At 46.4% G+C, this 13,834-nt stretch overlaps 1 protein-coding gene across 3 annotated transcripts in view; it reads right to left on the reverse strand.

Annotated features, from left to right (window-relative positions):
* UBR2 (ubiquitin protein ligase E3 component n-recognin 2) overlaps positions 1 to 13,834 on the reverse strand; it is a 54,475-nt gene that overhangs the window by 39,351 nt on the left and 1,290 nt on the right. For all 3 annotated transcript variants that reach the window (XM_069955327.1, XM_069955326.1, XM_069955325.1), the window contains exons 2-3: positions 2,868 to 3,127; positions 91 to 169 (exon numbers count right to left, since the gene is read on the reverse strand). In XM_069955327.1, the coding sequence (XP_069811428.1) occupies positions 91 to 169; positions 2,868 to 3,127 (339 nt within the window). The remainder of the gene's footprint in view (positions 1 to 90; positions 170 to 2,867; positions 3,128 to 13,834) is intronic.

Genomic DNA, 13,834 nt, shown 5'->3' on the forward strand with positions numbered 1-13,834 from the left:
GGCCGAAGGTTCCCCTCCCCTGCTGTAAATCCTCATATATTTGTATTACTTACAGTGTGCAGTGCTTTTGATGTATAATAAATTACTAACCCTATAGCGGTGCTCCCTGTGAACACTTCCCAGAAAACACTCCATACACAAGACGCAAGTTGGATCCACTGCGCAATCTCTGCCGAGAGAAAACAAGGAAACAATGAAAACATCACTATATTACCCAGTCAATCTGCGGCAATATCTTTATTATCACTGCTTTAAAGGTCTGGCTATCCGGCAGGAGCGGATGGGTGGCAGTGCGGAATAGGAGATTAGGCTGATGAGGGGTGGTGGGTAGCTGAATTCCTAGGTAGAGTGTACAGTAGGAACAGGAATGATGTATAACAGACAGGAAGTGGGAAGACAGTTTGCACAATAAAGCATGATCACAGAAAGTAGTAGCATAAATTTATTTACTTTTGTATGTTTATTAAATGGCACTAAGATTGTACTTTTTACCTGCTAAAACACAGAATACAGATACAGAATACAGATACAGAATGTGGTTGGCTGGCGGCCTACATGTCACATGATTAGGTTAGAATTCTGCCAGTTTGCAAGGTGACAACATTCAATTATTGTACCCGAAATCTTATTAGCACAGAATTTGTGATCATTAGGATTTGGGGCCCAGGTCACCATGTAGCCCTGGTTTAAAATGTACCTGTCACTTTAAAAACTTTTAACATATTGTGAAGACTAAGGGTAGCTTCACACATAACGTTTGCAGTGAAATCCGCTGCGGATACTTGCACATTGACTTCAATGGGTTGACATAGCGCTGTGAGTATGTCAAACTCAGCATCATTAACCCCTTGAGGCCTGGGAACATACTGTACCGGGTCCCCGCTCCAACTTTCTAAGGGGCTTCCTGACATTCAGCCAATTAGTGCGCTGCGGCGGGGCAACGCATTGATGGGCTGACCGCTGGGGGACGCCAGGAGCCCCTGAAGCAAGTGGGAGCGGGGACCCAGTACAATATGTTCCCAGGCCGCGGAGGTTAAAGGGGTTATCCAGCGCTACAAAAACATGGCCACTTTTCCCCCTCTCTTGTCTCCAGTTCAAGTGTGGTTTGCAATTAAGCTCCATTTACTTTAATGGAACTGAGTTTGAAACCCCACCCATCTGGAGACAAGAGAGAGGGAAAAGTCGCCATGTTTTTGCAGTGCTGGACAACCCCTTTAATGGCCATTGAAGTAAATGGGCAAGTATCCGCAGCGGATTTCGCTGCAAATTCGCAGTAAGAAATCCGCTGCGGAAACGTTACGTGTGAATCTAGCCTAACAAAAGAAAAAGAACTATTGAGAAGACTTGTCAAAAGTTTTTCCAGTCCTGATATATCTCTACAACATGTCAAACAGTTTTTTCTTTTTAGGATGCATAAGGGGCTTGCTCTCAAAGTGTTGGGGTGACTCCTCTGCTTTTTAGGCAACACAAAGTCATAGCTTGACTACACAGACATTAGATGTGCCCGGGGGCACCGAGAGAGGGGAGCAGGAATGAGGACTGTGAGAGGTTAGTTATCCGGTGCCAGCGGCTTAAAAATCTGGCAGGACATAAGACCAGATCTCACTCGAAGTTATTTTTGGACATGGCTACTTTCTCAGGCTGATGGGGCCAGATGAGGTGAGACTCCCATGTATATATACATATGTGACGGGAAGCCACGCTCACTCTTCACACCAAACTGTAAATTAGGTCATAGCTAAAGCCGCTCTGAGTACATTTCCTGTTTGCCACAATCATCCTGTTTATTGAAACAACTAACTATAAAGACGACTGAGAAGAAGAGAAAAAGAAAAACTACACGGGTGACCGACATATACGTAACTCAGATGGGGCAAGCATCGGCTCACCCTTCACTAAGGTTAGGGATACACAGAGAGACTAGTGGATGAAAAAAATAAAAATTAAAAAAATTATATAGATGGGAGATATAACAAGATTACAATTTATGACCTATCCATAGGAAGCTCTGGCTGCGGCTTATCTCTCCCAGAACAAAGGGAATGGGTGGTGAATTTCCATTACACTTGACCCTTACCTCCACCGATATCATCTGTTGGGAGGGAGAGCCCCATACACTTTATACCGACAGCCGAACCAACCGCGAGTGGCAAGTACGGCCAGCTGACATATTACATTTATAGGGATGTTAGGAAATAGCCAAGTACAGATAATTATCACCTATCTTATGGAAAAGAGGTAAGTTTTAAAGGGGTATTCCACTTAAAATTTACTTTTGATATGTTTCTGCCCATGGTAAGACTAACAATTCCTTCCTAACTTGTTGTTATCTATTCAGTCTCCTTCCCCCAGTTCTCAGCTGCTGCTTTCTGCTGAAGACACAAAAATCTGTGTGAAAGCCTTTCTCTCAGTGCCCCCTCCTCCCCCCTCCCTTCCAAGACAGTTGATGTAAACAAGCCCCTGACAGGCTTTATCTGAAACTTTGTAGCTTCTTTGTAATGCTGGGAGGGTTAATAACAGTGAATTTATCAGCAAATTGACCTCAGAATAACCCTCCCAGCATTACAAAGAAGCTACAAAGTTTCAGATAGAGCCTGTCAGGGGCTTGTTTACATCAGCTGCCTCGGAAGGGAGGGGGGAGGAGGAGGGGCAAAGAGAAAGGCTCACACACAGATTTTGTGTCTTCAGCAGAAAGCAGCAGCTCAGAACTGAGGGAAGGAGAGGAATAGAGAATAACAAGTATGGAAGGAATTGTTAGTCTCACCATGGGCAGCAACATATTAAAAGTTATGTTTGAGTGGTATACCCCTTAAACTTTGGGATGAATAAAAACAACTCACATATAAACGGAAACATGTTAAACCCACCTGCAGGAATATGTTGGTTCGCCCACTTTGAACACCCGTCCGCAGAGTTGGGAAGGTTTGTTAGCTTGCTCCAGCTTCTGAAAGCCGATGGCAGGATCCTCACCGCATAGATACCACTCCAGCGCCCCCAGGAGTGTGTGCTGTGCCAGCATCTCCTCATGGTCGGTGACCGGATCGGCTTGCCTGCAGTAGATTTTGGGGACATAATGGGCAAGGTGCTGGTAGACTTCTTTGGGAAGATCGGTCGCTTGGAGCCATTTCTGTTCAAAGACAAAGAGTATATGGTTGGCAAAAAAATAGGTATACATACATAACAATAGATTAGAGCGGTATATAGGATAAGTGCACGTAAGCGGTATAGCCCCAGAGCAAATACCAGAAATGCTTAAGAAAGGACTACTACTTAAAGGGTACTCCGGTGAAAATCTTTTTCTTTTAAATCAACTGATTTCAAAAAGTTATATAGATTTGTAATTTACTCCTATTTAAAAATTTCAAGTCTTCCTGTACATATCAGCTGCTGTATGTCCTGCAGGAAGTGGTGTATTCTTTCCAGTGTGACACAGTGCTCTCTGCTGCCACCTCTGTCCATGTCAGGAACTGTCCAGAGCAGGAGAGGTTTTTATGGCAATTTGCTGCTGCTCTGGACAGTTCCTGACATGGAAAGAGGTGGTAGCAGAGAGCACTGTGTCAGACTGTAAAGAATACACCACTTCCTGCAGGACATCCAGCAGCTGATAAGTTCTGGAAGACTGGAGGATTTTAAATAGAAGTAAAATACAAACCTATACAACTTTCTGAAATTAGTTGATTTGAAAGAAAAAGATTTTTGCCTGAGTACCCCTTTATACGGTTTGTTCAGGCCGCTTTCTTCCAGAAACAGCTCCGCTCTTGTCCTCAGTTTGGGTGTGGGGTTTGCAGCTCAGTTCCATTGAAGTGAACGGAGCTAAACTGTAATACCATACACTGATGGCGCCGATTAGATTCAAAGCACATCTGCAACTTCAAATCTGCGTGTGAACGCACCCTAAAAGGTAAATGCGCACATGGCATAAACATTACGGATATTCAGCGCAGTTCTGAAATAGACCTGTGGTGCAGATTCTTATGTCCACAACATGTTGATTTCTTTTGCAAATTTTTAACTATTGAAATGTAAAGGGGTGAAAAAGTGTTGGGGGATTTCTGGCAGAAAGATCCCCCCTTACGTAAAGATACTTTTGGTATGACTGGCTGATTCCCTGATGTGTATGGGGGTCTCCCCAGAGAGAAGGATCAGGCATGATGAATTTTGCCCAGTCTTTCTGTTCTAAGATTAGACATGACCAGAATGGTCTGGGACAGGGAAGTAAAACTCAGCCTCTCCAGCTGTTGCAAAACTACAAATCCCACCATGTCTGGACAGCTAAAGCTTTAGCTTTGGCTGTCCAGGCATGATGGGAATTATAGTTTTAAAACAGCTGGAGGGCCTGAGTTTGACACGCCTGGTCTGGGAAAACACACTGGTGGTGCAGGCGCTTGTGTACATGTAGGGATAAGGACAGGAAGCTGTGCGACAAACATGGCTGACAGCTATCGTACCTGTACAGACAGCTTCATGCTTTAGCTCTAGAAGACCAAGTATGTTGGTACACATTACTGACAGCACAATGACCATAGTAGCCGGCAGGTAATAGTAATTTCCAATAAGCGCTATTTGCTGGAAGCCTCTCTTGGAGCTGGTACTGTACAGACACTTCAGATCAGCAGATGGTATTCTGAATAACACTGGCACCGCCAACAAAATGCCAGACACAAAATGAGGCAACTACAAGCTTACATACAGTTATGTATATAGCACTTTTTTAACAGTGTCAGTGCTTACAATAAACTGACTGGGGGCAGCGTTTACACTAGACAGGGCACTGACCGGGGGCAGCATTCACACTAGACAATGGACTGACCAGGGGCAGCATTTACACTAGACTGGGCACTGACCGGGGGCAGCATTTACACTAGACTGGGCACTGACCGGGGGCAGCATTTACACTAGACTGGGCACTGACCGGGGGCAGCATTTACACTAGACTGTGCACTGACTGGGGGCAGCATTTACAGTAGACAATGGACTGACCAGGGGCAGCATTCACACTAGACAATGGACTGACCGGGGGCAGCATTCACACTAGACAATGGACTGACCGGGGGCAGCATTCACACTAGACAATGGACTGACCGGGGGCAGCATTCACACTAGACAATGGACTGACCGGGGGCAGCATTTATACTAGACTGGGCACTGACTGGGGGCAGCATTTACACTAGACTGTGCACTGACCGGGGGCAGCATTTACACTAGACTGTGCACTGACCGGGGGCAGCATTTACACTAGACTGTGCACTGACAGGGGGCAGCATTTACACTAGACTGTGCACTGACTGGGGGCAGCATTTACACTAGACTGTGCACTGACCGGGGGCAGCATTTACACTAGACTGTGCACTGACAGGGGGCAGCATTTACACTAGACTGGGCACTGACCGGGGGCAGCATTTACACTAGACTGTGCACTGACTGGGGGCAGCATTTACACTAGACTGTGCACTGACTGGGGGCAGCATTTACACTAGACTGTGCACTGACCGGGGGCAGTGTTTACACTAGACTGTGCACTGACCGGGGGCAGCATTTACACTAGACTGTGCACTGACTGGGGGCAGTGTTTACACTAGACTGTGCACTGACTGGGGGCAGCATTTACACTAGACTGGGCACTGACCGGGGGCAGCATTTACACTAGACTGGGCACTGACCGGGGGAAGCGTTTACACTAGACTGTGCACTGACTGGGGGCAGTGTTTACACTAGACTGTGCACTGACCGGGGGCAGCATTTACACTAGACTGGGCACTGACCGGGGGCAGCACCGACATTATACTATAGATTGCAAAATACAGGTTTAGGGTACAAACACACACACCGTATATGCAGCAGATCTGCAGCAGATTTGATGCTGTGTTCAGTTATTTAGATCTAATCTGCTGCGTATCGCAGCAGAAAATATGCTGCGTATACGGTGTGTGTGTTTGTACCCTTATATAACAGCACAAGACGATAAATATAACATGCAATGCTCACCCCACCAGGCCTGATCCAAGGTGCAGAAGCCAAACATGTAAAATAATCCATATGCTTCTCTAATCTTACATAACCTCATTAATACTGACCAAACAGCTGGCATCCCAATCTACACAGCGCCGTATGGAGTAAAGACACACACGTATGACATAAACACTGTATAAATGCAAATATATGCCGGTTATAGGAGCAGACATGCCGATCCTTTGGTTCCTTCTTCCCCAGTGAAGTAAACATACAGGCTCGGGCCAACACTGAGACCCAGAACAACCAGGCATGGCAATAGTGTCACACCATGCAGAATGGAGCAGATCCAGCACGCTAATGGTGCATTTACACAGACAGATTTATCGGACAGATTTTTGACGCCAAAGCCAGGAACAGACTATAAACAGGGAACGGGTCATAAAGGAAAGATTGAGATTTCTCCTCTTTTCAAATCCATTCCTGGCTTTGGCTTCCAGAATCTGTCAGATAAATCTGCCTGTGTAAACGCACCATTAGGGACCGATTTTATTTGGATTAAAGCTATTGAATGAAGGATTACTGATTTGTCATATAAAACCACACAGCTACCATACATCACCATAACTTATTTTTTTTAAAGGGGTTATCCAGCCTTAAAAAAGTGATGGCCTACCCCCAAGACGGGACATTGGTATACGATCCGCCGGGGGGATATGACTCCTAACCCCTCCTTAATGTTTACTAACTGCTGTACTAATTGCAGCACTGCCCTATCCAAGGATTTAAGAGGGTTATCCAAGTCTTAAAACAACATGGCCGCAGTCTCCTGACCTACCGTCACACTGGGAGCGCTGCACAAAGAATTGCCAGCTCATTCCTGCAGCCCTCGGCTTCCATCATTCATATTATAAGGTGAGATGCGCCTGACAAGCTGTTTGTTTTTTCTGCATGACCACAACGACTTTTTTTTTTTTTTTTAAGTGTGGTTTTAAGACAGAAAAACCCCGGCTGTTGCACAACTACAATTGTCATGAAGCTAAAGCTTTGGCTCTTTACTGAGTGGCTGAGCGGACCTGAGACGTCACGTCTCGCGTCAGAGACCAGGAAGCGGCGGGGAACCGGGCACCGGAGCGCCGCGATGCGGGACCCGCTGCTGGAGCCAGGGAGGTAAGTGGATGTCTTTTCTTTAATCTAAAAATAGCCCCCATGCTGGATAACCCCTTTAAGCATGATGGGAATTGTGGCTTTGCAGAAGCTGGAGGGCCGAAGGTTCCCCATCCCTGTTCAATAGGATGAAAACACCATGGGGAAAACTGTTTAATTAAAGTGTTTCTGTGGTGGTTTTTTTTGTTTGTTTTTTGCAGAAATCAATAGTACAGACCATGTTAAGAAACTTTGTAATTGGGTTTATTAGGCAAATCTGCCATTATCTGCATTCAAAAAGACTTTCCCCAGGTCCCCCCCCCAATCCTCTCTTTCACTGCTCATTATCAGGAAATCTTGACTCTTTTACATCAGTCGGGCACTGTGTAACCTATGGAGAGGGGAGGAGGGAGATTAGTCGCCAGCAGACAACGAAGGATTACACAGCGGGACCTGTGTGAAAGCCGGTATTCAGAGGTCAGAGAGGTCAGTGCTGACATCAGAGGAGATAGCCCAGTGATGTAGCTGTAAATTAACTCTTTGTTGTCCTGTTTTGATGCCTCATCTCCCTCCACCCCTTCCCTCTCCATAGACAATCATGAAAACAAGGGGAAGTGCTTCAAACTGCTTTTTCACTATAAAAATGCATTTTTCGCCTAATAAACCCAAATACAAAGTTTCTTAAAATCGCCTGTACTATTAATTTCAGCAAAAAAAATTTAAACGACAGTGACACTTTAACCCCTTAGTGACCGCCATGCTGCCTTTTCACGGCGGCCACTAATGGGCTTTATTCCGATGCGTACGCCTTTTAACGGCGGGCGCATCGGAATAAATTACCGCCCGGTGGCGGCTGCAGGACGGGGGATCAGCGGTCAGTGTGACCGCTGACACCCTCCTGTAACTGCCCGGAGCGGAGGATTCTCCGCTCCGGGCAGTTTAACCCGTTAAATGCCGCTGTCAAACCATGACAGCGGCATCTAACGGGTCCCGGTGGATCCCGGACGGCGCCGTGGTTCACTTACATGATCGCGATGTCCCGCGGCGCCGTCCGGGGTCCCGATGTCTCCATGGTGATTCCGGGGTCCTAATGAAGGTCCCCGGGGTCACCATGGAGATGCCTGATGCTGACAGGGGTGGCCGTGGCTATTGCCTGTCAGCATGAGGCATGATACAATACATTGCAGTACATCAGGTACTGCAATGTATTGTATCAGTGATCAAAGTATTTTACACTAGTGTACAGTAATGTACACTAGTGTAAAAGTAAAAAAAAGTGAAAAAAGTGTGCACCAAACACAACACAGCCCCCCCCCAACCCCCCCATTAATAAAGATGCATTACATTCCCCATACACTATAAAACATTACATAAAAGTGATCAAAAACACAAATCCTATACATATTTGGTATAGTTACGTCCGTAACAACCCAATCTATAAAACTATATCAATAATTATATCGCACGACACACGCTGTAAAAAAAAAATAAAAAAAACAGTACTAGAATAGCTGTATTTTATCAATCCACTTTAGAAAATACGTCATAAAAGAGATCAAAAAGTCATATACATATAAAACTTGGTATCAATAGAAACTACAGATCTTCCCGCAAAAAATAAGCCCAAAACCAGCTCTGTCGCGCAAAAGATGAGAACGCTATGGATCTTGCAATGCAGGGACAGTTTTTGTGGGTTTTGGCTAGGAAGATAGTTTCTATTGCGCCAAAGCGGTAATAGTTAAAAAAAACTATACAAATGTGGTATCGCCGTAACCGTAGCGACCCAGAGAATACATTTATTATGTTATTAGTGACCGCCGATACGGATTTTTACGGCGATCACTAATGGGCTCTATTCTGCTGCCATCAGCTCTTTATGGCGATGGTGCAGAATAGTGCAGCGGCGCCGGTAATGCCCGCAGCCCCCTCCTCTCAGCTATCGGAGGTAGCTGAGGGGTTGGGGGAGAGTGTGGGGTCAGTCCCGGCCAGTCCCCTTTATATCAGTATAAAGGCGGCTACCGGTAACGGGCATTGCCAGCGCAGCTGAACGCTTTCATCTCCTCTCACCGTGAATCCACAGTGAGAGGAGATGAAAACATGTCCCCCCATCCCCAGAATTAACCCTAGTGACCTGGCCACTGACCCTCCCCTCCCAGGGCGGCCATCTGATCCAAGATGGCCGCCGTCATCACTGTGAACAGACTCTGTTCACAGTGATGGATTCTTAAAAATGATCCAAGCTTCATTCTCTCCACCACCGGAGGTGGCGGAGAGCATGGGGCAATGATCGGTGACCACCCGGTGTGGTCCTAGTACAAGTGATCAGCGGTATATACTATATACCACTGATCGCTTGTTCCAAATGGTGCCGGCACTTTTTTACGCCTGTCACCAAAGTAAAGTGCCCTGGATTACCCGTAACCACCCTGGATTACTTGTAACCACCCCAGATTACCTGTAACCACCCCAGATTACCTGTAACCACCCCAGATTACCTGTAACCACCCCAGATTACCCATCACCACCCCAGATTACCCATCACCACCCCAGATTACCCGTAACCACCCCAGATTACCCGTAACCACCCCAGATTGCCCGTAACCACCCCAGATTGCCTGTAACCACCCTAGATTGCCTGTAACCTCCCCAGATTGTCCGTATCCACCCCAGATTGCCCGTATCCACCCCAGACAGCCCATAACCATCCCAGACAGCCCATAACCATCCCAGACAGCCCATAACCACCCCAGATTGCCTGTCACCACCCCAGAATGCCCGTAATCTCCCCAGATTGCCCGTAATCTCCCCAGATTGCCCGTATCCCCCCCCATAGCCCATAACCATTCCAGACAGCCCGTAACCACCCCAGATTGCCACAGACTGCCTGTAACTACCCCAAATTGCCTGTAACCACCACAGATTGCTCGCAACCACTCCAGATTTCCCGTCACCACCCCAGATTTTCCGTCACCACCCCAGATTGCCCGTTGCAACCCCAGATAGTCAGTGAACCCCACCAGATTGCCCGTCACCACCCCAGATAGTCAGTGAACACCATCAGATTGCCCATCACCACCCCAGATAGCCAGTAACCACCCCTAGATAGCCAGTAAACACCCCAAGATTGCCCATAACCACCCCATACAGCCAGTAACCACCCCAGATTGCCTGTGACCACCCCAGATTGCCTGTGACCACCCCAGATTGCCTGTGACCACCCCAGATTGACCGTAACCACCCCAGATTGACCGTAACCACCCCAGATTGACCGTAACCACCCCAGATTGGCACAGACTGCTCGTAACCACCCCAGATTGCCCATAACCCCACCAGATTGCCTGCTGCCACCCCAGATAGCCAGTAAACACCCTGAGATTGTCTATTACCACCCCAGATAACCAGTAAACACCCACATATTGCCTGTAACTAAAATGACACTCCTTCTCTTCTGAGCCCTGCTGTGTGCCCATACAGTGGTACCCACATATGGGGTACCATTGTACTCAGGAGAACCTCCGTTACAAGTTTTGGGGTGCTTTTTCTCCCTTGTTCCTAGTGAAATTGAGAAATTTCAAACTAAACAAACATGTTATTGAAAAAATTCAATTTTTTTCATTTTTACGGTCTAGTTTTGAATACTTTCCTCCAATACCTGTGGGGTCAAAATGCTCACCACACCCCAAGATAAATTCCTTGAGGGGTGTACTTTCCAAAATGGGGTGATTTTGGGGGGGAGGGTTCTATTCTGTAGACATTACAGGGGCACTGCAAACGCACCTGGCGCTCAGAAACTTCTTCAGGAAAATCATGCACTGAAAATGCTTGGCGCTCCCTTCCTTCTGTGGCCCGCTGTGTGCCCACACAGTGGTTTATGCCCACATATGGGGTATCATTCTACTCAGGAGTACCTGCGTTACATATATTGGGGTGAATTTTCTCCCCTGTTTCTCGTGAAATTGAGAAATTTCAAACTAAACAAACATGTTATTGGAAAAATTCTATTTTTTCATTTTTACTGTCTTCTTTTGAATACTTTCCTCTAATACCTGTGGGGTCAAAATGGTCACCACACCCCAAGATGTATTCTTTGATGGGTGTACTTTCCAAAATGGGGTGACTTTTGGGGGGGTTCTATTCTGCTGACACTACAGGGGCTCTGCAAACGCACCTGGCGCTCAGAAATTTCTTCAGCAAAATCTGAACTGGAAATGCTAATTGGCGCTCCTTCCCTTCTGAGCCCCGCTGTGTGCCCACACAGTGGTTTATGCCCACATATGGGGTATCATTCTACTCAGGAGTACCTGCGTTACATATATTGGGGTGAATTTTCTCCCCTGTTTCTCGTGAAATTGAGAAATTTCAAACTAAACAAACATATTATTGGAAAAATTCTATTTTTTCATTTTTACTGTCTTCTTTTGAATACTTTCCTCTAATACCTGTGGGGTCAAAATGGTCACCACACCCCAAGATGTATTCTTTGATGGGTGTACTTTCCAAAATGGGGTGACTTTTGGGGGGGTTCTATTCTGCTGACACTACAGGGGCTCTGCAAACGCACCTGGCGCTCAGAAATTTCTTCAGCAAAATCTGAACTGGAAATGCTAATAGGTGCTCCCTTCCTTCTGAGGCCTGCTGTGTGCCCATACAGTGGTTTACGCCCACATATGGGGTACCGTTCTACTCAGGAGAACCTGCATTACATAATTTGGGGTGCATTTTCTCTCATGTTTATTATGAAAATGAGATACTTTAATCTTAACAAATATATTATTGGAAAATTTCTATTTTCCATTTTTTTCCGGCCTAATTGTGAATACTTTCCTCCAGCCCCTGTAGGGTTAAAATGCTCATTATACCCCTAGATTAATTCTTTAAGGTGTCTAGTTTCCAAAATGGGGTCACTTATGGGGGTTTCCAGTATACAAGCCTCCTAAATCAACTTAAAAAAAGAACTGGTCCCTAAAAAAATCAGTTTTGGAAATTTCATGAAAATTTGATAATTTGCTGATACATTTCTAAGCCCCGTAACACCCTAAAAAAGTGAAATATGTTTACGAAATGAAGCCAGAATAAAGAGGACATATTGATAATGTGACTTACTAACTAATTTTTGTCATGTGCCTTTTTTTTTTTAGAAGCAAAGAATTTCAAAGTTCGTAAAGTGCAAAATTTTCAAATTTTTCATTATATTTTGATGTTTTTCACAAAAAAACACACCAGACAGTGACCAAATTTTGCCACTAACATAAAGTACCATATGTTACGAAAAAACAATCTCAGAATCGCTAGCATACGTTAAAGCATCACTGAGCTATGAGCGCATAAAGTGAGACAGGTCAGATTTTGAAAAATGAGCCTGGTCATTAAGGCCCAAACAGGCTTGGTCCCTAAGGGGTTAAAGGGGTACTCCAGCAGGGGGGCACTTTTTTCGCTGGGACCGGGGAGGAGGTGGCTGAGGGAAAAGACGTCCACTCACCTCCCCAGTTCCAACGGCGGGTCCCGCAACGCGGCGCTTCAGTGCCTGGTTCCCGGTCGCTTCCGGGTGTCTGACGCGGCCCGAGACGTGAAGTCTCAGGTCCGCTCAGCCACTCAGTGAAGGAGGCGGGATCTGAGCAGACTTGAAACGGATCCCACCTCCTTCACTGAGTGGCTGAGCAGACCTGAGGTGTCACGTCTCGGGCCGCGTCAGACACCCGGAAGCAGCAGGGAACGGGGCACCGGAGCGCCGTGATGCGGGACCCGCCGCTGGAATCGGGGAGGTGAGTGGACGTCTTTTCCCTCAGCCACCTCCTCCTCGGTCCCAGCAAAAAAGTGCCCCCCCACTGGAGTACCCCTTTAAGGTCATGTTCACATTATATGTAACACTGACTGTTCTGTGACCCCACCAAATCACAGAACGGCCGGTGTTACAGAAGATCATTCCGGGCAGTACTGCAGCACCAGCTGGATGATCTTCACTACTAATGAATTCAGATGCAGGCGCATTAGTGTGCACCCGCATTCGAAATCCCCGCCGCACGCTCCATTGTGTGAGCTGTCCGTTCTGTGCGGCCACAGAAAACTGACATGTGCATACACTCCGGCCAGGATTCCCTCTAGCTGAAGCACAATGTAAATTAGGTATTAATCACGGTCGTTGTTGCAAATCGGCAACAACGGCCGTGATTAATACTTAACTTACGTTGTGTGAACATGGCCTAAATGTGTTTTTTTTCCTTGCATTTCTCAGTAAAAATCCTATCACATGAAAAACACAAGTGGGGAAAAAAACACATTGTTGAAAAACCCTCACACATTTTGTGGGAAAATAAAAAAGAAATCCACAAAAAACACAACATGGAGTAAAAGGAATGAGTAAGGGCCCTATTCCACGGGACGATTATCGTTCAGATTATCGTTAAATCGCTTGAATCTAAATGATAATCGTTCATTGAAAAGCAGTTAACGACTAACGACCGAACGAGAAATCGTTGATTGTTTAAAGTGACTGTACCACCAGGCCCAGGCAGAAGCACTGAAGGCGGCCGACCCACCCTTAGTGGGAGGAAACCCCAGCCCCTCTATGATAGGGTTCCATTGATTCTAATGGAGTCACGTCATGGAGGGGCTAGGGTTTCTTCCCACTGGGGGTGGGTCGGGCGCCTCCAGTGCTTCAGCCTGGGCCTGGTGCTACAGTCACTTTAATAAGACCTAGACCTATTTTTATCGCTGCTCGTTCGCATTGAATAAGACGTCG

This window comes from Dendropsophus ebraccatus, chromosome 15 (genome assembly GCF_027789765.1).
Source record: "Dendropsophus ebraccatus isolate aDenEbr1 chromosome 15, aDenEbr1.pat, whole genome shotgun sequence".
NCBI classification, from domain to species: Eukaryota; Metazoa; Chordata; class Amphibia; order Anura; family Hylidae; genus Dendropsophus; species Dendropsophus ebraccatus.